This window comes from Rattus norvegicus, chromosome 7, assembly GCF_021556685.1.
Source record: "Rattus norvegicus strain SHRSP/BbbUtx chromosome 7, alternate assembly SHRSP_T2T, whole genome shotgun sequence".
Classification (NCBI taxonomy): Eukaryota; Metazoa; Chordata; class Mammalia; order Rodentia; family Muridae; genus Rattus; species Rattus norvegicus.
Genome location: NC_141540.1, coordinates 75,144,918 through 75,167,953, shown reverse-complemented (window position 1 = coordinate 75,167,953; position 23,036 = coordinate 75,144,918). Strand labels below are relative to the sequence as shown.

General features: G+C 46.1%; 1 protein-coding gene across 1 annotated transcript in view; it reads right to left on the bottom strand.

The window, feature by feature from the left end:
- Positions 1-381: 381 nt before the first annotated feature.
- The window catches only part of Laptm4b (lysosomal protein transmembrane 4 beta), a 42,857-nt gene continuing 20,202 nt past the window's right edge, over positions 382-23,036 (bottom strand). The window contains exons 3-7 of the mRNA NM_001013174.1: positions 13,784-13,857; positions 12,614-12,736; positions 10,162-10,260; positions 7,400-7,495; positions 382-1,437 (exon numbers count right to left, since the gene is read on the bottom strand). Of these exons, the coding sequence (NP_001013192.1) occupies positions 1,357-1,437; positions 7,400-7,495; positions 10,162-10,260; positions 12,614-12,736; positions 13,784-13,857 (473 nt within the window). The 3' untranslated portion in view covers positions 382-1,356. The remainder of the gene's footprint in view (positions 1,438-7,399; positions 7,496-10,161; positions 10,261-12,613; positions 12,737-13,783; positions 13,858-23,036) is intronic.

The following is a 23,036-nucleotide window of genomic DNA, read 5'->3' as shown; positions in this document are numbered from 1 at the left end:
AGGGCAGACAGGGCTACACAGAGAAACCCTGCCTCAAAAAAACAAAACGAAACAACAACCACCAAAAACAACAAAAAGTGCTTGGTGACCTGGTGTGGTGGAACATGCCTATAAACCCAATATTAAGGAGACAAAGCAAAGGCCCATCTCTTAGGAAAAAAGGTGAGCGGGTATGGGCGCCAGGGACGCACGGACTCCATCACACTGTTGAGCACTCTAAGTGACACTGGCCACAGGATGATGTTGGTCCATCATTCTTGATCCAACAAAATTCATCAGCTAAAGCTATAAGGACCTCTGTGTGAAATGGGCTGAGCTTTGTGTATCTGTGGGGCCCCAAGGACGGGGAGAGTCACCAGGCAGTCACCAGAGCCATGATTGTTTTCTTGGATGCAGACAAACTTTAATTGCAAAGCCTTCATGTACAGCACACTGAGCAATGAACAAGCAGGAGAGTTGTTCACATTCAGAGACATGGACACAAACATCGTTTGCAATTCAGACAATCTAGAGCATTCCACATGGGAACGAGCCTCCTTATCTTTCTGAAGACTGCTTGACACTTTAATAAATGATTAGGCATACTTAGAAATTCAAAGTAGGGTGTACCTTGCAAGGAAAGAGTGTGAACACCTTTTCCCAAACGTACACGGGTGGTTCTGCTTGACAAAGCAAGGTATTTGCTGGAGGACGCTGAGGAAAAGTGAGTCTGAGTTTTTCTGAGCCAAGCAAGCTGGTCCCCCTTTCACACAGGGAGACACATCAGCCCTAGCTCAAAACAGACATCCTGGGCAGCCCTTGCCCTCACTGTTCCTATTACCTCACAGTCCTTATTTAGCCCAAAGAAAATTCTTGACCAGCAAATTCAGAATATCACTGAACTTGGGGATAGTAGGGAAATTCTTATATCACATATATAAGGGCTCCTAACTACATAATTAGAACAATTAATATTGTTTTTATTAGGGATTCTGGAATAGTTTAAGTATGATCTAATTTTTATTTTGTACTTTCAAACAGTCAGAAGGAATGGAGAGGAAAAGTATGACTGCCCCCTGGCTTTGGGGCCAGGCAGGTACAAACCAGACCAGGGAACGCCGTACATAGTTTTGAGAAAGACTCTGAGAACTCATCACAGCCCCCTCCTACCAAAACAGTCCTACAGCCTTACTACTCGGTGCTTGGGTACAGGGTACGTCAGACAACAGAGGCTTCAACTTAACATCTAAATTTTAAAACATGGCATTTTAACAACAAACAGGCTCAAAGAGCTCATCACGGAGGAGAGGTGAAACCACAGGGTCAATCAAGCAGCTGTGGGCTCAGACTGGCGCTCTGGGCTCCTCCACACCACGTTCAGGCAGACACGTAAGGTGGCGGTGGCTCCTTGGCAGTGCCGGTCACAGCAGTGGCATCATCGTATGGTGGCAACAGCACCTGAAAGGAGAGCCCAGAGCCAGTGTTTAAAAGCAGGCATCACTCCCTCTGTCTGAGGTCAGGCTTTAACTGAACATGCTCACAGTTAAACCCCTTCCTGTAACTGGTACTCCCGTCAGCGGCTCACTAAGTAGACACATTTAGTATGAGACTTTGAAACCTTAAAGAAGCAACTGGGGCATGACTTCTCCCACCTCTGTTTTCCTGCCACTTTTACATGTGTCTTCATAGCCAGACGGTGTATGTAAAGGACTACGGGAGAGAGAACGGTTTTCCTGGTCTGAAGGCATAAGGGCAGCCATGAAGCCGACCACAGAAACCATGCAGTGTTGACCTCAAGTGATGGTTAGTGCTGTACCCACACTCTTGAGTGGTCACAAGTCACATTGTTACTGGCATGTCCTTAGGTAGATTATATAGTTTTGGGTTTTACGTCTGTTGAAGACCAGAGCCCTGTGCTTGGCATGAACCTGAGAGGGTAGGCTTTAGTTAGACAGCTGTGCTGACATTTCAATCATAAACCAGGACTGTTTCTAGCTATTCACTGCATGGAAAGCAGTAACAGACGAGGAGCGCTGAAAACTCCGGACGACACTCCCACCCTCACTAACCAGTTTCTTTTTCCCACTAGTAACTCCCGCAGGCTGCAACCGTTACCTCATCCAAGAGTGGGGCTTCATGTTCACCTGGTGGTGGGACTCTGTAGGTGCAAACAACAGGAATCCTTTACGGTGCCTCTGAGGTTTCCCCACAGAGAAAATGCACCTTAAGGCAGAAGTCCTCAACCATAAGTCAGAAGCCACAGTAATGTGAACAAGGGAAGTTGAATAAATGATTAATGTGGGCCTGGAGGACTGAGGATCTGATTAAGGAGGTGTGGCTGGCTGGAGCTGCTGGGTGGAGAGCTTCTCCTGGTGGAACACAGCAGAGGTCACCTACTGTCAGCACCCCGCTCAGATGTTTCCCCAGTGCCCAAGAAGCAGACATGTCAGGAGAAGCCAGGTGCTGTGGCTGCTGTCCGTGCTTTCTACTCAGACTCAGGGACACTGCCAACCAGACCTAGACACCCTGCAGGGCACACAGAACCAGGTAACCTGCCTCCCTACAGTGTACTTGACTGGCATAGCTCACAGGCAAGCAGGTGACAGACAAGTGGCAAGGATTAGCTGCAATCACATTAACAGGCAACAGTGGCCCTGCTTCATAGCAAGGCATCTGACACCACCTCCCACATGCCACTGTTCCTGTCAGCTTGTGTGTCTGTCTCCTCAGAGGGGCAGTTAATGGTGTCCCTGTGTCCTAAATGTTTCACAAATCACTCAAGGGACAGAACACCTGAGACGCACTTGGGTCCAGGAGGCAAGGAGCTCTGCAGAGCTCTCCCCACAGAAGGACCGGCTCCTCGGGGATACTCACATTAGCAACAGAGCAGGCAAAACACAAAGTGATGACCAAGTACAGGAGGAAAAACAGTGCAGACCAGGAAAAAAAAAAAAGCTTTCCCCAAAGGCCAGAAGGTAGTGACTAGACATTAGAGGGAACACTCGTTCTCATAATAGGGTGAGTGTACACTTGCGGTAGGGAGAAAGAAGGTGGGCAGTGGAACAGTTTCCAGGAAGACGGAGGCGCCTGGCCACTGTCTACTTACAGGAGAAGGCCGGGGAGATGGAGTAGAGGATTCAGGCCAGGCTCTCTCTCTACCTGTGGCTGTGGCCTGAGGTCCAGCACACACACATGTGTGTGTATGCATCACGCAGGGTCACCTATGGCCCGTGGAAGCCGTGAACAGCAGTAGAAACATTAACTATGGAATGATGGGTTCTGCAGCCTCACTGAAGAATTAATGGACCACAACTACCACTGTCTTTGGAGAAATCTTAGAACGCAGTAGGGCTGCTGGAGAAATGAAAGCAACCGGCACATTCGGGTTTGTGTCTTCCATTTCTCACAAAATGAAACATTCGGGCCAAATTTCCCCAAAATGTTCAGAGACGCAACACAACATTCTCCATCACGGGAAGAGTAATTATGTTCTGTCAAAACAGAGCTCTCACACTTGCTATATTCATTATCAGGCAGGCCTGGATCAAATGCCATGTCACTGAACAAACTTCAACACTGATGTCTTTCCTCAAATACTCACTGACTTTGCCTTGCAATCTGAAGTCAAGAGGAATCCCTCCCTCCACGGGGCTGATGACACCCTTGCTCACTGTTCTGTTGGCTGTGAGATATTCTTGACATGACACCTCAAAGAGTACTATCAGAGTACTTTTGAGAGCCCTCCAGACGGAACTAGTTTAAATTCCTGAGGGTTCAGCATCATCATATCTAAATGATGCTGAATCTGGTCCTGACTGAAGGACAGGATGGGTGACGTGTGACTGCCCGTCTGTTCCTATCATGTCTGTCAGCACTGAGGGTGTGGCCATCCTCTTTTTCGAAAAGTGGGATGAAGTTCTTGGACATCAAGAGAAATAACTGTCATGTGATTAACACCAAATTTGTTATCACTTTGACATTTAGTTGAATGGAAACAAAACAAAAATGAAACAAAAACAAACCCTAACCATTCACGGGGCAGGGGTCACACTGCAGTCAGGACATGATAAATGGGGGAGGGAGGGAATAGACCATACGTCCTACTTCAGTGTAAAGTTGCTGCTACCAAGCAGAAGTTAGTAGCCGAGTGCCAGAACATTCAAGCACGCACTACTACTGGGGGCTACTTTATATGTGTCCAACACGAATTCCACACACACGCAAACACCATTGTTCTCTCCCAGAAGGAGCCAGCTCAGTGAAGTGCCTGCCTAGAGAGTCAAGGCAGAGGAAGACGCCCAGTGTCAGCCTCTGGCGTGTACATACACACATGTGCGCACAAACAATACCACACATGCAATAAATAAAACCTGAGAAAGGAATTCATTTCATCAGTTAATAATAAATGTTATGGGGAGAGCTACAGTCATGCTTCACCCAACAGTGGGGCTATGTTTGAGAAATGTACGAACAGACCACGGCATCTCATGTCAACACTGTAGAAGTGACTTACATCACAAAAATGGCTACACCATCATCCAAACAATAAAAGACCCTGTTTGGTTGACTGAGATGGCTAGGTCAGCAGATGCTCTTGAATCCAGCTAAAACACATCTGAAGCTTGCCCTCTAACTGCCCTGGAAACAAGGACTTCCCTAAGCTTGTCTGGCAGGTTAGTTATGACTCATCTGCAAAACCTACAGGATGAAGACTTGTTAATGCTTTAGGTTCTGACTGTCTAGTTCCTTGGGGACGAATGAACCAAGACCAACAAAAGATCTTTCTCCCTGTCAATCGGATCACAAAGACCCTCATCTCTCTATGGTTAAGACAGGTACTCAGAGCCTGGTGAAGAACTTGCTCTAACTATGTCTAGTATACCAAGTGAAGAAAATCAGAATAGTAGCCCCGGGGGCAGGGCTGGGTGAAGAAGAAAGGGGGAAGAAGGCCTGCGGGAACCGTGCTGTAATTACTGGAAAAGTCACTGAGACCACCATAAAGGTCACTCCCACTGCTGAGTTCTGGGCATTTTTATGGCCAAATGGCAGCCTTAACTGACCTTCAGTATGTCAGAGAATCTACTGGGCAACAGCTACTAGGGAGATGGTCTGACCATGCACTGAAGGTCTTTCTTATTCAGACAGACTAAAAAGAAAGCCTCATATATGGAATATTTCGATCAGTCGGAGCAATAGACTTACATAAGTATCTGAGTTAGTGTCTACAACAGTGCATGGCATGACAGCTTACAGTCTCCTTTTAAAATACGAAGAGCTTTCCTATCATATTGAAGACTATAAAGCTCTTATCTGGAATCAGAAGTTCAGACGCTGTTTTGGCTAAATATTCCCTCACTGACTCCAAGAACCCTGGTTCCACAGCGATTCTGTATCATACTTTACATTTGGCAAAGCTCTGCTGGGACCCTGGTCTCGGTGGTGTTGGTGAAACAAAGCTGCACAGATGACGTTTTCAACCGCTTCAATTTGCCAATGTTTAATTATGAAAAAAAGCCACGATCTATTTAGCCCTTTAATGTGCTTTCCCTCCAGCAGGCATTTTCGTGGCACTGGGAAGCCAGTCTGATGTTACAGAACGTGTCCACCACATGACTCCTCCAACGGGGGCTCTAAAAGCGAGGGCGCATCTCCCTAAGGCACCCACAGCCCCCGGTGTTCCCATCATGGTCTGGCTAGACATGGAAGCAAGGCTAAACATGGTCTGGGAAGGATGTCCAGTATTAACGACTCTTTCCTGTCTTCTCTGTGTGCAGTACTTGGGAAAGCAAGAATCTGGATCACAGCATGTGCACTGTCTTAGAAAAGGGAGACAGGCATGTTTACTTTATGACGAGAACACCAGCATCTCTCCACAAAGGTCGACGTGAATTCATTTAGCCTGGGAGAAGAGCCATCTGGCCCAAAACTAATAGGAAGTGAAAGCCAAGCATGACATGTTATTATGTCAGTGTGGATGCCCATACCGACACGGGCAAAGGAGAAACGTATGTGGTTATGTGCTGTGGAAAACTAGATTACCCCGCCTTCTGGATGACCTAAGGCAGGCATTGGTGCATTTTGGGTTTAAATTAGAATGCCAACATTAAGACCCTAGCTCTTGCCAAACAATCTTAGAATGTTCCCACCCTCTGGGACTACATTATGGCCTCCGCATTAATTCTGCACCAAGAATGGGGCTCTTTGGAGAAATGGCACACCCCAGGGATGGTGTAAAAAAAAACAAAAAAACACAAGCCTGTGGTATACTAGAGAGCAAGAACACCCTCGAGCTATTGAGGAGGCCCCAACTGGCCAAGGACGGTCTAGCCTGTGAACTGTGATATGTTAGTGGTTAGAGAAAGTGGCTGCTTCCCTTTCTAGAGATACAGAATAGGTACAGGACAAGAAGTTTACACAACTTATCAAAATGCATGTGGTTCTCCATAGGACAGCCTCGGCTATTCACTGTGTATGGTTTATGTCTATTCTACTCATGTACTAGTGTTTTGGCTGCGTATTATGTCTGTGTATCATGTGGATGACCAGTACCTGTGGAGAGGCAGAGGCAGATCAACTCCAACTATAACTACCGGTGGTTGGGAGGCACCACGTGGTGCTAAGAAATGAGCCCGGGACTCTGGAAGAGCAGAGCCCTCAGGCTGTGTTTTGTTTTGTTTTGCTTTGTTTTGTTTTGTTTTGGGGTTTTTTTTGGGGGGGGGTGTTGGTTTGGTTTTTGCTTTGTTTTATTTGTTGCTGCTGTTTTCCAAGGTCCGATTATTATCTACGTTATGGTTTGGATGTGAAACACCCTGGAACTCCCCTCACTGCCAAGACTCACTGGGTCCCCAGCTCGTGGGTCCGCTCACTGATGCGGCTGGGTAACCAGGGCTCTGATCTCACCCATGGATTAACCAACTGCTGAGTTCCTGATCTGATGGCATTAGTGGGGCTTAGAGGAAGTGGCAGTCCTTTGGGAGCAACCTCTTCTACCACGGGCTCTGCAGCAATGACATTCTTATCTTACCACAAACCTGTGGTAACAGAACAAGTCCTGTCACACGACAGAAATGTCTAAAAGATAATAACCAGAATCCCTCTCTCCTCCTAAGTCATTTCTTTCACTTATCTGTCACACTGACAAAAAACTACACCCTGGTGCTCTGCGAGCACACAGATGACAAATATGTCTTGGCCAAGCAGTGGTGGCACACACTTTTAATCCCAGCACTCAGAGGCAAAGGCAGGCGGATCTCAGTGAGGCCCAGGTCAGCCTGGTCTACAGAGTGAGTTCTAAGACAGCCAGGGCTACATAGAGAAAAAACATGTCTCAAATGGAGCAGGAAGTGAAACACTAAAACATTAGGTGCCACCATGCAGTAGAGGGTGGAGGAGGCCTCCTCTTTGGGGGCAACATACTTACCGTGGTATCGTTGCTGGTAACGTAAACCAGAACATCAGAGGAGTTCCTGCCATTGATGTACCTGTAGCAGCTCCAAACACAGCTGATCAAGTAGCCCTGCAAGTAACAGTTACCGGGTTTTAAACCTTGGAGCACTGTGAAGTCACGCTACGAAGGCTTCATTACATAGACATGTCAATGTTACTGAACCTCATGCACTTACACGGGGTGCACCGCCACAGCCTTGTTCTGTCTGTCACAGTACACCACAGGATGGTACTGGTGCTGGGTGGTGGGGGTTAAGGATGGGACTCACCAGAAGTGAGCAGTTCAAAGGGACAATGGCTACAGACTCTGGTCAAATTTACTAAACCATCTCACCACTCACTGTGTTGCCTATTCTTTGGCAAGAGGTTAAGCCAAACTCGATGTGTAGCCCAGCCTCCCTCCAGTTCCTCCTGCTTAGCACTCTGATTTCCAGTATTACATGTAGTAATAATTTTGGTTTCTTAAATAACCCAGTAATGTTATGTGACTTTGTTTTTGTTTTAATCCCAGGTGTGGGATATGGGGCTGCTTCAGATTGTCTGTCTACACCCCTAACTATAATTTCCTAGTGCAATAGGAGGGACATGATTTTTGTCAGCTGCACACAGCTTGTATTTGGAATTCTGGGGACTGGAGATGAGAGGGTATAAATGTGAGAGCTTCCCCTGCTGCTACTGGTTCTTGCTACTACTGCATTTGTTGCTTCTCGTAGTGCTGGAATTCTGTCTGCTGGTTGGAAATATTCTAAGACTGGAATTCGAACCCCCTAATCGGCAGGAGGTGGTCTGAAGGTCTATGCCTCCTTTCCCCTCTAACCTTTCTCTCTTATCCAGTATTGGGTCGGTGGAGGTGGGGTTGTAGTAGAGACGGCAGATATAAGAACCCAATAAAGTAGCCAAAACATATGCCTACAATTAATTACAGGCATGCACTTTTCCAATCTTCTATTCTACAGGATCATCCGATTGTATTAAACCACTGTCAAAATGAAGCATCTAACAGTGTTAACACCCAGAAGAACATGTGCTAGAAGTGATACATGAGATGTTGGATCAGAAACTCTATGCTCTTGCTCCGACCATCTTTAATTGGATTAGTTTAATTGGATTAATTATTTCAAAATCCCTCCCTAATTTTAAAATTCTTTGACTAAAAAAAGGTTCAAGAGAGAAAGAAAATAGAAAATGCACACACGGTTAGTAATGATGTCAGATGGTACCCAGGTTTCAATCAAGTTACCACAGGATTCGGTAATCCTACCCTAAGGACGTTTATGTCCCTAAACTTTATTGCAGGGATGTGAGAGCAGCATTGTTCACTGTAGCCGAGGTGGAGGGCAGCTGGATACCTGTCCTGCGATGGAGGGATCTGAGGTATGTCACACAGCAGGACACCACTGCAACTGTCCTGGTGAGAGTTACCGGCCTGATGCAGTCAGGTCATCTATGAAGAGGGAGCCTGACTGGGAAAAAGGCCTCCATCGGGTTGGCCTGGAGGCGAGACTGGGGGGCATTCTTTTCCTAAGCAGTAACTGGTGTGGGCGGTGCCTCCCCTGGGACTTGGATGGTATGAAAAGGGGCTGAGCCAAGCGCCCGAGAAAGGCAGCATGCAGTGTCCCTGCATGGTCTCTGCCCCAGCTCCTCCCAGCATCAGATCTGACCCTGGAATGTGAAGCAAACAAACCATTTCTTCCTGCAAGCTGCCTCTGGCCATGGTCTCCATCACAGTTCTAGAAACCAAGGCAGCGGCCCAATGGGTGGGAGAATCCCCATGAAGACCAACGCAAACAAGGCACGCACTGATGTAGTAAAAAATGTGCTAAATGGCACGGCAGCACACACCGTCGGTAGCAGCACTTGGGGGGCAGAGGCAGGCCTGATTTACACAGACCGAGTTCCAGGGCAGCCAGGGCTACACGGAAACGTAAGATAGAGCACGTGCAGGGCTGGGGCTGCAGCTGCACACACCTATGCACTAAACCAACTCACAGTTCTTTCAATAACATTTACTTATTTAGAGAGTGTGTGCGTGTGCTCATGTGCGTAGACATGAGCTTCTGGGAGCTGGTTCTCTCCCTCCATGTATGTGGATTCCAGGAACTGAAATCGGATCAGTTCACCGGCCTTTGTGGCAAGGACCTCTACCCGCTAAGCCATGTCATCAGCCCATGTGTTGACTGGTTGTATTCTGTGACAGGCATTGTAGTTTTATTGAAACTCCATGTGTTATGTTTACTGAAATACTTGTATCTAGCTTTGAGACATTAATACTAAGAAGCACTCGGAACATGTAATGCACGCACGTCGCAGTGCTGCACTCTATGTTCTATATGACCTTAATCTGTTCCCAAATACATTCTGTTGTTTTCTTATTTTATATGTATGGATGTTTTGTCTGTATGTACATCTGTGCACTGTTTACATGCCTGGTGCCACAGACATCAGAAGAGGATGTCAGTCAGATCCCCTGGAACTAGAGTTATAGATGACTGTGAGCTACCATGTGGGTGCTGGGAACAGAACTTGGGTCCTCTGGAAAAGCACAAGTACTCTTGACCACTGAACCGTGTCTCCTTGACTGGCCTATGGAACGCAGATTAGTATTTCTCACACAGACAACAGAATAAATCGTAATGTTAGGAAATCAAGAGGCAATGAACTAGCCATTTTGCTTATCCCTCTGGCACTCAGGGATACATTTAATATTTAGCCCATAAAGAGAATATTTATGCTTACCTTAAATGTCAAAATAATGCCTATGAAGAGAAGGATGACAAGGACCAAACAGGTAGGGTTCACTGACATTATGTCATCTCTGTAGGGAAAGCTGGGGGGCTGGAAGAGAAAGGGGACCCATTAGCAAACCTCATTTACCTTTCAAGATGAATGCCACAGGCAGCAGAGCACACCAGAGACTGGTGACTGTTATTTGGGACAGATGCTTCAACCGGTGAGTTAGGGAAAACCAACACTGTCCTAACCTGGCGGTAATTCCAGAGAAGGGAAGTCAAGGGCAGACAGACACAATCAGGTGTGCAGCGCCACTCCACCCTCCACTGTACCTCGGGGACCCACCTGTGTGGTGCTTTGTACACTCCTGGGTTTGCCATGATAGTGTTTTCTTATTTTCGTCAGGTTCTGGAAATTCTAAAGGCTGTGTGCAGGACAAGGAGGAGAAACCCACTAAAATGAAAATATTTGCTAATGGCACATCTTTCTAGATAGCAAACTCTTACATGTTTGTTTTGTTTTGTAAACAAGGATTGATGAATTACTTTAACTGTGTTTTGCAGCTTGGGCTTGCCTGCAGCCTTCTCAGATGATGGCCTTTCTAACCCACTGCATTCCAAGACGTCAGCAGTGGCCATCAGGGACTGTGAACAGTCCCTTCACTGCCGTCTCTAGGCACTGCTGATAATGTGCACGATTTGCTACTGCAGCTCAGACGAATCTGAGGTTTGCTTGTTTTGTGAAAGCAGGTTCTGAGTAGCTCGGGCTGACCGCGGACTTTCCCCAGCCTCCTAGGTGCTAGGGTTACAGGCATGCACCACATGCCCTGCTCAGAATGGTTATTAAATGATACAGAATGGTTTTTGGAGGGGTATTTGGAAGACAAGACAGGATCACAAGTAACCTAGGCTGGCCTCAAATTCGCTATGTACATAAGGATGACCTTTAACTCCTGACCTTGAACTTCTGCCACCTCACCCGGCTTCCTGAAATATCTCACTTCTAGTATTTGGTTTGTCATTACAAATAAGAGTGAAAGCTATTTTTTTTTTACAGTATTATAATGCTGCCGTTGTACCACGTGGGGTTCTGAGGTGAATGAATGGAGAGCAGCAGACAAGGTAGGGTCAAACGAAGCTGCTGAATGACCTGTGTGGCTCTATGTCAGTCTCTGCAGTCTATGGACTGGGGCTCACGGCGCACCACTGCACAGCACAGGGCAGTTACCGCCCCGTCTTTATGTGTCCTTGCTGTCACCACCAGCCCCGTCCCGTACACGATAAGCCTGTTGGGACTAAGTTTCTTCCTCTCTTGCAGCATGACCCGAGGAGTCCAGGAAGCAGACCAACACAGAGGCTAGAGGCTCTACCTGCCCATCACAGATCAGGCCCCTTCATGTTCTACTGTCTCCCAGGAGTACAAAACTGGCATGTGGAACTTTTTAAGACACGATTGCCCACCAAAGCATGGTCCCCCTGGCTCTTCAAACAGTAATGACAAGAATGGCAATGTAGACATTTCTAAGGAGCAAAACTTTGGGGCTGTCTGTGGTGGGACAGGTCAGAGCAGGACTGTCAGCAAGACTACAAGCTTCTCTCCTCACTCCCTCCTCCCTGTACCCCTCAGCCATCCTTTCCACTGGACCACCCAGTTCCCAATGCCTCGTGCATCCATACTGTAGCCTCGCCTCTTGTAGTCTTTACCCGAGCTCAGAGACGGCTACAGAGGCCACAAGAAATGAGCACACTGGCAGTTGTAACCCAAGGGGACAGGGAGCAGGCTGGGGTAGGAGGTCAAGCTGGGTAACTCAGCAAGACCTGGTCTCAAAATGAAATTCTAAAACCAGGATACAGCTCAGCAGTAAAGTGCTTATCTCACATGTGGCAGGCCCTGGGTTTAATCCCTAATGCCACATTTAAAAAACAAAATAAAACAAAATCATACAAAGAGAACCTTCAAGAGCGAACATTTGCTGGGCAGTGGTGGCTCACACCTCTAACCCCAGCACCTGGGAGGCAGAGGCAGGTGAATCTCTGTGAGTTCAAGGTCAGCCTGGACTACAGGGTGAGTTCCAGGACAGTCAGGGTTACACAGAGAAACCTTGTCTCAAGAAACAAAACAAGAACAAAAACAACACAATTCTGACCCCCCCCAAGAGTGAATGTTTTGTCATTTAAACAATTTTAAGGAAATTATACTTTCTGACACATTCATAATTTAAAAATCCAAGATTAAAAAGTGCAAGGGCCCATAACTACTCCATCTGATGCTGTTAGATGCTCCTTGACAGCAGCCACCAATACTACTCAGATGTCCATAGAGGGCTTAACAGGAGTCAGGAAGAGAGGGAGCTCTGGCGACCTAAGTCTGGAGAGAACCCCACAGCAGTTCCCTGCCTCCCACAAGCCAGCAGAGGAAAGACACCATCGACTGCGAACGTGGTGGAAGGACCACCTACCAGCTGTCTTATGTACTCCTGAATGGAGTTGGGGTAGACAAGCACGGTGATTGCAACCAAAGTATTCAGGGCGAAATCAAAGATCTGGTAACAGAAGAACGGGATGATCCAGGCAGCGTGTTGCTAAAAGTAAGAACAAAGAAATGTTAGTCTGCTGGATATAACAAGACACTGGGTTCATCAATACGGAGGGACCTGGGGGAACTGGCAGTCAGTAACCAGGCCAGGATGGCAACTGGCGTGCCAAGCCGAAGCTGTCAAGACACAGCAGTACCGGGAGCCTGGAGAAACGTCTCAGGTGAGAGCACTATCTGCTCTTCCAGAGGTCCAGAGTTCCACCCCCAGCAACCACATGGTGGCTCACTCTATCATAATGGGATCTGATGCCCTCTTCTGGTGTGCAGACACCCATGCAGATAGAGCACTCACATACATAAAATAAATAGCTCTTAAAAAAAAAAAAACCGAGTGTTCATAATAATGTCAGTTTTACCAGTTTTTCTAATACCATGTGTGAGTAAGAGATTTCTGAAGGCTCCTGCAGAAAACTGAATGACTCCACACTCAGCAAAGACAACCTTAGATTATGCCACAGCAGTGCTTCCCAACCTGTGGGTGGCAACCCCTTTGGAAGTTGAACAACTGTTTCACAGGGGTTGCTCACAACCATTTGAAAACACGGATATTTATATTACGATTCATAACAGTTAACAAAATTATTGTTATGAGATAACAAAAATGAAATAATTGGGCTGGTGATATGGCTCAGCAGTTAAGAGCACTGACTGCTCTTCCAGAGGACCTGAGTTCAAATCCCAGCAACCACATGGTGGCTCACAACCACCTGTAATGGGATCTGGTGCCCTCTTCTGACATGCAGATATATACGCAGAACACTGTGCATATAATAAATCTTTTTTTCTTTTCTTTTCTTTTTTTTCAGAGCTGGGGACAGAACCCAGGGCCTTGCACTTGCTAGGCAAGCGCTCTACCACTGAGCTAAATCCCCAACTCCATAATAAATCTTTTTAAAAAACATTTTATGGTTGGAGGTCATGATGCTCTGAGGCACTCTATCAAAGGGTCGAAGCATGAGGAAGGCTGAAAAGCACTGCTCTGGTGGAGGAGCCTGCAGAAGGGCCTGGCGCTCACCTCACCACAGCCACTTACCTTGTATGCACCGTAGGTAGCCATGGCACAGATCAGGATCATGAGGAGAGAGATCGCGATAGCAATGCACATGTCTAGCACAAGGTCAGAAAAAGGGGGTGGGGAGAGACAGTTAGAGCCACTACTGAACATGGATGAGTTCCTCTTCCTTTTGTTTATAAACCAACTATAGGTGAAGACTTTACGGTACATCAACCAGAGCCAACACATGCCAGGTGATGTTCTCACTAAATCCTACCTGACTGACTACATGATTGCAAATGGCAGAGGTGCTGGCTACAGAAACCAAAGGAGGCCTCTGGTCCTCACTAAGTCGGTCACCCTGTACCTACCACACAGGTGTCTCTGCACTTTATAAGTGCACACATAAGTCACAAATTAAAACTCTGATACCTTAGCCTTACTCACTCAAAGTTAAAAATCTGTTTCTGTTCAAGATGCTAATGTCCACTTCACTCTAAAGCGACCTCTCATCTTCATCTCACTTCATCACCCTGGCCGTCTATGGCACCTAACCAGGATCAAACACTAACCGCTAGGTCTTATGTCTGCAGTTTTCTTCATTTTTAGTATGATCAAAGCTCCATTTTAGTGACGAAGGTGGGCCCAGGTAACTCACCTTTGGGAAGGTTTCCCTCAGCACCCAAAGCTGATGTAGTTCCCACCCTTCCAACCACTGTGCCCTCCCTCAGCACGCACCATTATTAATCTTATTCTCATTGCCATGGTTATTGCCAGTTTCTCCCCAGATAAAAGGACAGTACATTGTTGGCTGCCACCATTGGTGAGAAATCCATGAGGCATGCCTCCTCTGGCAGCAGCAGACTGGTGTTGGGAGGAACACACACTCCAGTCCTCCAGACGCAGTTCAGAGAATATGAAATATCTCAGTGACATTTATACTGAACTCAATAGTTACAATTAATCTGGTTTTTATGAATGTATCATTTTCTATGTCACACTATGAAAAGCAACAACAAAACACCAGGATTAACCACTGAACGATGTTGATCGGGAACGACACTTGTACATGGAAGGCACAAGGGGAACAAGTCTTTCTTCAGGAAGCCTGTGTCTTTAGGTGTAACTAAGCTGCCAGCTCCATGCTGAGAAGGCAGCAAAGTAGTTCTACTCGATGGTTTTTAAGAGAGGCTTTATTCTTCCTGGCTGAGGAGGATGCTGTTCTTTGTGAACAGAAGATGAAATGAGGGTTTGGGGATATTCTGAGAGCAGAGGCTGGGCTGTGACTAATTCTGCCACAGTGGTTAACATTAATTGCCACCTTGACTGGATCGACTGGATCAAGACGGGCCTGACTAGTCAAGCACATCTCTTCCGCGTCCATGAGAGAGTTTCTGGAAGGCTAAATAAGAAGGAAGGCCCTCACGTAGGCTGCAGTCCCTAATACAAAACTAGGAGAAAGGCCCCTTAGAGCATGTAACCGTGTCCCCAATCCCTGCTGAGTTGCCCATAATGAACTCAAATGCCCTGAACTGGAGGAAAGGAGAGGAGGAGAGGAAAGGGGACGAGGGGATGAGGAGGGGGAGAAACATTCTGTTTATTTAATAAGAAAAAAAAGCAATTTATGAAAACCAGGCCATTATAGGGTAGTCTCTGACTATTTCAAAGATCTTTAGAGAGATAGATAATAAATGTATACAAGCAAATAAACTCAGAGGTTTGCTCAAGACATGAAAATATTAACGTGCACTATACAAGGCTTTATAAGGACTGAGTGGCACACTCCAGAACTAGTCACAATCTCAAATTTCATGATTTATATCTTTATCCAAGAATATAAAACCCAAAGAAATTTAAAAGGTTCAAATAAAATCCATAAAATGAATACTCTGTCGGCTTCTCACGAACAATGAGAGGTGAGGACATTTTAGAAATCCTATTTCTATACGGACTTCTACCAGCTCTTCTGTACATCCCAAGCTCAGAAGTGTGGTGGTTTGTATATGCTTGGCCCAGGGAGTGGCACTGTTAGAGGGTGTGGCCCTGTTGGAGTAGGTGTATCACTGTGAGCATGGGCTTTAAGAATCTTATCCTAGCTGCCTGGAAACTAGTCTTCCTCCTGCAGCCTTCAGAAGATGTGGAACTCTCAGCTCCTCCTGCACCATGCCTGTCTGGATGTTGTCATGCTCCTGCCTGATGATAATGGACTGAACCTCTGAACCTGTAAGCCAGCCCCAATTAAATGTTGTCCTTATAAGAGTTGCCTCGGTTGGGGATTTAGCTCAGTGGTAGAGCACTTGCCTAGCAAGCTCAAGGCCCTGAGTTCAGTCCCCAGCTCCGGGAAAAAAAAAAAAGAGGTGCCTCGGTCATGGTGTCTCTTCACAGCACTGAATCCCTAACTAAGACAGGAAAGCAGCTTGTGCAGGCCCAAACTGTAAACCAGAACACAGAACAGGTAGGATGAAAATGGGCTACCACCTGCAAAGCAGCTGCCAACCCCACAGAAATAACACAGTACACACAGTAAATAAAGGTTATTTATTTAGGAATTAAAGCACTTCATTCCTGAGACTCACAGGACAGCTCAGCAGTAGAATGCTTGCCTAATGCAAAGCCCTGGGTCCAATCCTAGCATGAAAAGCCAACAGCCAGTTAACACGATGAGTAAGAGGGGATTTTATGACCAACAGCTCTGGCCAGTGCTAGGATAGTAACTTCCTCACCCCAAAATCAGAGCACACTGTTATCACACTGTTTTCTGAATTAAATTCCTGCTTTAATACTGCAGTTTTTACTTTGAGAAGCTGCACCACAGGTAGAGGGGGCATAATTAGAAGACGTTTCCTGAATCCAAAGGGGTCACCGAGACAGACAAGGTGCATAAAGGCTACCTGAAATGCCTGTGTCCAGTCATCTAATTCTGTGCCCCCCGCTCGGGGACTGTTTACTCTGCAAAAGGATTTCAGCCAACTCCATTTACATCTAGCGCTTCTCTAACTTCTGGCCACATTGCTGGCACTGCTCATGAAAACAGTATTGGTCATCACAAAGTGCAGGAACTATTTCCAGCTGAACTTCCAACAGTATGTCACAACTTGGAACAAAGTGGAAAGCCCTCCAATGCCACAGTGAAGACCAGAAAACCCAGGCTCAAGTCCGGCTGCAGGGGCTCCTCCTAAGTCCCATGTGACTGCAGAGCTCACTTGTACAACTGAAACAAGGTCTTACTATTTAGTCCGAGTTGGCCTGAAACTCACACTCCTGTCTCAGCCTCCCCAGGTCGTGACTACAAGCCCGTACCACCATGCCGGGCTCTGCCTTTCCTCTTGAATTAAGGTCTGTCCCACCCTTAGCAAGTGTCTGGATAACTTTCTTTGACATGGTAATTGGCATGGTAAACTTGAAGCAAACCTGCGCCATAAATGTATGCTATGTCATGAATAGAACTCCTTCCAAACCAAACAGGCAGATTACAGCAATGTGGAAAACGTGGCAAATCAATGGAGAAAGCAAAGAAATGATGGAGGCTAAGGCAGAAGGTTCACCAAAGCTCCAGGTCAGCCTGGGGGCCAAGAGTAGAAACCATTCTTCAGAAATAAAGCAAAAAGCAAGCAAGCGAAGGGGAACAGCAAACGCATTAAGAAGTATACATACACTCTACTTTTCTGATATGTCTGGATCTTTTCAACATGGAGTTCTGGAGGAACATGGGCCTGGTGCTATCAATGAGTTCTAATCCCAGCTACTTTGGAGGCTCAGACAGGAAGGTCTGCCAGTGGGAGGCTGCTGGGGTGACTTACCAACAACCTATTTCCAACAAAACAAGCAGAAACAAAAGGGCTGGGACTATAGAGCTCTGTGATGTTTATCCAGTATGTGCTACATGGTCCTGGCCCTGGAATCAACTTCTCCCCCATCATTTTAATTAATGAATGAATTAATTAAACTGAGCAGGTAGGTAGGCAGACAGACAGAAAAACAGATAATAGGGGGAAATGGTCAAAAATCCTACACTGAATCTGATAATTCTTTTTAAAAGATTTATTTATTGCATGTATGTGAGTACACTGTCACTGTCTCCAGACAGCACTGGATCCCATTACAGACGGTTGTGAGCCACCACGTGGTTGCTGGGATTTGAACTCAGGACCTCTGGTAAAGCAGTCAGTGCTCTTAACTGCTGAGCCATCTCTCCAGCCCCTGATAATTTTTTTAAAAGCCACATTCAGACTTCAAAAACATTAACATTTGACCAGCAACAATCATAAGGCATGTCAGCGAGGCTTTGGTGTGAGGCCATGTGAGGCAAATGTTAGAATCCAGAGCTATTCTATTTCTCAACTGGCTGCTAGCAAACTTAAGAGCACAAAGCTATCAAGCAGTCTGTAGGTTCTGTAGATCTTAAGAGAAACCCTTCCTGAGAGGAAAATGAGTTTAATACACGCAGCAAGTTCACAACAGGCGCATACTGCAGTACCAGGCTTTTTAGGATCTTAGTGCTCTTGTAGGCAGAGTACGGAGCGGGGCTCCAGGTCAAGACTGGTTAGCCAGAATACACAGCCACAAGATGATTCTTCTTCACCTCTCCAAATCCACCTTCCCCATGCTGCGCTCTGCCCATGGAGACCTGTGGGGTTAATATCCTTGCTGCCTTTCTGCTGCTGTGATAAAACACTCTGACCAAAGCAACTTTGGGGAAGAAAAGGTTCGTTTTCCATGTTGCAATCCATTACCAAAGGAAATTATAACTTTTATTTCCACAACAGCCTGAACTAGAAACTGCTTTTTGGCTCCACTATAACCATCCTTAAGTAATTTTCTCATACGTACATCCGAGGACCACGTACCAAGCAAACAATGCTGCCCTCAGGTAAGACTCCCTCCCTCCTCAACTGACTCTCCTGGATCAAGGAGACACTCTACTATAAGGGCTCCTCTGTTCTTGGCTGAGGAAGAAAGACCACATTGCCCAGTACAAGGTATGGGGCTAGGGGTGGAGACCCTAGGCCAAACAAAGGTCACTTGTCTGCCCTTCAGGAAGAGGCTAACTTCAGCTCCAGCAAACTCTGTCTCCCAGCCTCCCTTCAGCCTAAGGACAGCAGGACTGAAGTCAGGTGGTGCTTGGGAGCCCTATGCTTTTTTTTTTTTTTTTTGCAAAGGGAGGAGGTATACATTTACCCAATTATCTTCAAAAGTCTAAAGAAATTAATCAAAATCTATTAGATGTACAAAATGTAGTCAAGATACCAAGTATGCCAACTACAGAACATGACTTAAAAGATATATAGATAAATTAATTCACAGCTGAGACCCAAGGGACAGTTAATCTGCACCTGATCCATTCCAGTCCTCAGGTCTTTTGATATGAAAAATCTATAAATTAAAAATATACAATTAGTATTTCTTTAGCAGAAATGTCTAAAAGCTAGATGTTAAAGAAAATGCCTTTATTTTCTTTACCCCCTAGTTTGATCATCTACCAGATCCCCTGAGAAGTATGACATGGCAACGAAATAAATCTGTGTTCTGTCTGTCAAGGCAACATCCTCAGTCAGATCGCTGCCAGCATGCAGAGACAGCAACATGAGCTGGGTTACAGCGTGGTGAGGAGAATGCTCTGCCTAGCATGTGCAAGGTCCAGGGTTTGATCTCCATTTAACAGCTTAAAGCCAAGCATGGCGGTGAATACCTGTAGCAGGAGAATCAGAAGTTCAAGGTTATCCTAGGCTACAGATTCAAGGTCATTGTTAGATAGATATGTAAGATCTCTGTCTCTCTTACACACACACACACACACACACACACACACACACACACACACACACACACACACACACACACACACACACGAGTCTTTAAAAAGGAGGTGGAGAACTGTCTGCTCTTCCACAAGTCCTGAATTTAATCCCCAGCAACCACATGGTGGCTTATGACCATCTGAATTGGGATGTGATGCCCTCTTCTGGTATGCAGGTGTACATGCATGCAGATAGGGCACTCATACTTAAATAAATAAATCTTAGAGTTTAAAAAAGAAAAGTTAAAAAAAAATGGGGTGGTGATGGAGGACACCTTTGACCCCAACACTCAAGAAGTAGAGGCAGGAGGATCTCTGAATTTGAGGTCAGCCTGGTCTACATAGTAAGGATTCCAGGACAGCCAGAGCTATATGGGAAAAAAACAAAAACAAACAAACAAACAAAAAACAAAAACACACACACAAACAAAAGTTTATGTTCATGGGTGTTTTGCTTGCATGTATATGTGTACTGTATGTACAAAAGGCCACATGTAGCTCCAGAGGCCAGAAGAAGGCATCAAACCCTCTAAAAGTGGAGTTAGATAACAAATATTGCTGAGAAACAAACCCAGAGCCTCAGTAAGCAGCAAGTGCTTTAAAGCAGGGCTTCTAACTGGCCATTTCACCCTACCAAAAAGCTCTATTAACTTGCAGACTTTTCAATCACAATTATGGAACTGACTGAACCAAGTCTCAAGGACTATTTAATTCCATCTATGCCTGTTGGTACTATGACGTCTAACCTACAAACATAGTGTCCCACCCACCTTTGTAGTACTGAGGACCAAAAGCAGAGCCTCGTGTATACTCTGGCAAAGCAGTGAGCTTTGTTCTCAGCCTCGTGTTTGGAAACAAGCCTTATTAGGTAGTTGCCCAGGCAAGCGCCAATCCTCACCGCTCCGAAAAGCTATGATTAGAGGTCTGAGCCTCCGGGCCCAGCTGACCTAGCATCTTATTTTAAAAAGTCAATCAACATACAGAAACATTAAGAGGAAACACGTATTTTTAAAAGATTCAAATGGGGATAGAGAGATGGCTCAGCGGTTAAGAGCACTGACTGCTCTTCCAGAGGTCCCAAGTTCAAATCCCAGCAACCACATGGTGGCTCACGACCATATGTAATGAGATCTGATGCCCTCTTCTGGTGTGTCTGAAGACAGCCACAGTGTACTTATATATAATAAATAAATCTTTAAAAGAATCACACGAATACCTACTCTCCTGTACCTTTGTAGGCACATAATATTCAATTCTTCCTCCAGTTAGTCTTGTCCCCCTGTCCCAGCTCATGTGACCCATCTCATGTTGTCCAACACCCCTCTTTGGGACAGGGCTTCTCTTGGCTGTTCTGCAACTCAGAGATCCCCCTGCCTCTGCCTCTCAAGTGCCAGGATTAAAGGCACGTGCCAGCTTCACCCTGCTTAAATAATTCTTAATAGCAACTATATGCTACTCATTCAATCTTTTCAAATGTGTGGTGTGGAACATGTGCAAAACCTCACACACGCTATAATACTCAGGACTTGACAAAATAATTATTGTTTCAGTCTGAAGTACCAGCAAGCCTCTCATCAGACAGTGTGTTTGGCCAGCTTGGCCCTGATAAGTTCAAAGTATACAAATTACTAAGTCCTGGATCACAGTGCTACCATTTAAATTTCCCAATTACCTTAGAAAAAGACTCCTATGTCTGGAAACGGGGAAAGAAAATGTATCTTTATAGGTCAATCAGACAAGAGGCTAGCAGATCTCTGTGAGCTCCAGGCTAGACAGAGCTACAGTGAAACCATCTCAAAACAGAACAATTAGGAACTGTAGAGAGATTCCATTTGTATCTGACAAGGTCTCAGTCTGTAAGATATCAGGACCTTGACTGTTTGTCTATTGTTTCTTTGTATGTCTGTCTTTTTGGAGGTCTTCCACAGCTCAAAGCTGGCCTTGAACTTGTTATGCAGCTCAAGAGTAGCTGGAATTTCTGATTCTTCTGCTTCAGCCTCCCACTGAAGATTTATTACACACACACACAGACACACACAGACACACACACACAGACACACACACAGACACACAGACACACACACAGACACACACACAGACACACACACAGACACACACACAGACACACACACACAGACACACACACACAGACACACAGACACAGACACACACACACACACAGACACACACACACACACACACACACACACACACACACACACACACACACACACACACACACACAGTGTAGCTGTCTTCAGACACACCAGAAGAGGCATCAGATCCCTTTACAAGATGGCTGTGAGCCACCATGTGGGCGCTGGGAATTGAACTCACTGCTGAGCCATCTCTCTAGCCAGACTCTGGATTCTTAATATGAAATGGTAGAAGATGGGTGTGGTGTGCAGCTCTGCCTGAGCCCTTTAGAACTCTATTCTAGGACTTTGTCCTCCTTCCTCTGTCTCTGCCCTTCCCCCACCCAGGGCAAACAGATAACTCAATCCACACCTTTCCTTGAGGAATCGGTGGGACTCTTTTCTTTCTTTTTTTTTTTTTTTTTTTTGGTTCTTTTTTTTTTCCGGAGCTGGGGACCGAGCCCAGGGCCTTGCGCTTCCTAGGTAAGCGCTCTACCACTGAGCTAAATCCCCAGCCCCCAGGTGGGACTCTTTTCTATGTGTCTATTTACACTAACTCCCACGGCTCTATCTACAGACCCAGACAGTGAGGGTTTAGCTGAGCAGTCACTACAGACCCCATCCTAGGCCTTTTCACAGCCTTTCTGTGTTAGATTTCGCCACTTCTTCTGCTTCTCAAGGGGCTCTGAGGCCGCTCAGGCAGGGCCGTTCAGACTGAGCCCTTCTGTCTTTGGAGCCTGCACACTTCCAATCGAAATCTGGTTCTCACCCTAAACGGGCTTCCATCTTCTTCCCCACTTCTCTTGCCTACGTGGACATGAGTCATCTTTGGCCGACCACTCACCAACTTCTTCTGTCCATACTCAGCCTCCGTTCCATCCGCAGTACCTCCTCTCAAGAGCAAAATGTCTGAGACTAGAATCCAAGCCACTTAACAGCAAACCACCCAGCTCTTCAGTCAACAGCAGGCAAAGGGGTTCTTACAACACACAGCAGTTTACACATTGACCTGCACACGTTTGTTTCACTGAGGATAAAATCCACAAAACCTGGGGCTGGAGAGATAACTCGGCAGTTAAGGGCACTGATCACTCTACCAAATGTCCTTGGTTTGACTCACAAAGCATCTGTAAGTCTAGTTCCGGGGGATTCGGTATCTTCTTCCTCTGTCCTCCAGCACTTGTAGCACACAGATACATGTGCAAGCAAACCCATACATAGTAAAAAAGGCAAAAGACAAACAACAAAACCTACAACACCCACTACTCTTTCAACTTCTTGTAATTTCTCAAAACCGAATCTCTGCAGCTCGAGCCAAGCCTCCAAAACCATTTTGCCTCCACACTTTCCTTTTTCTTTT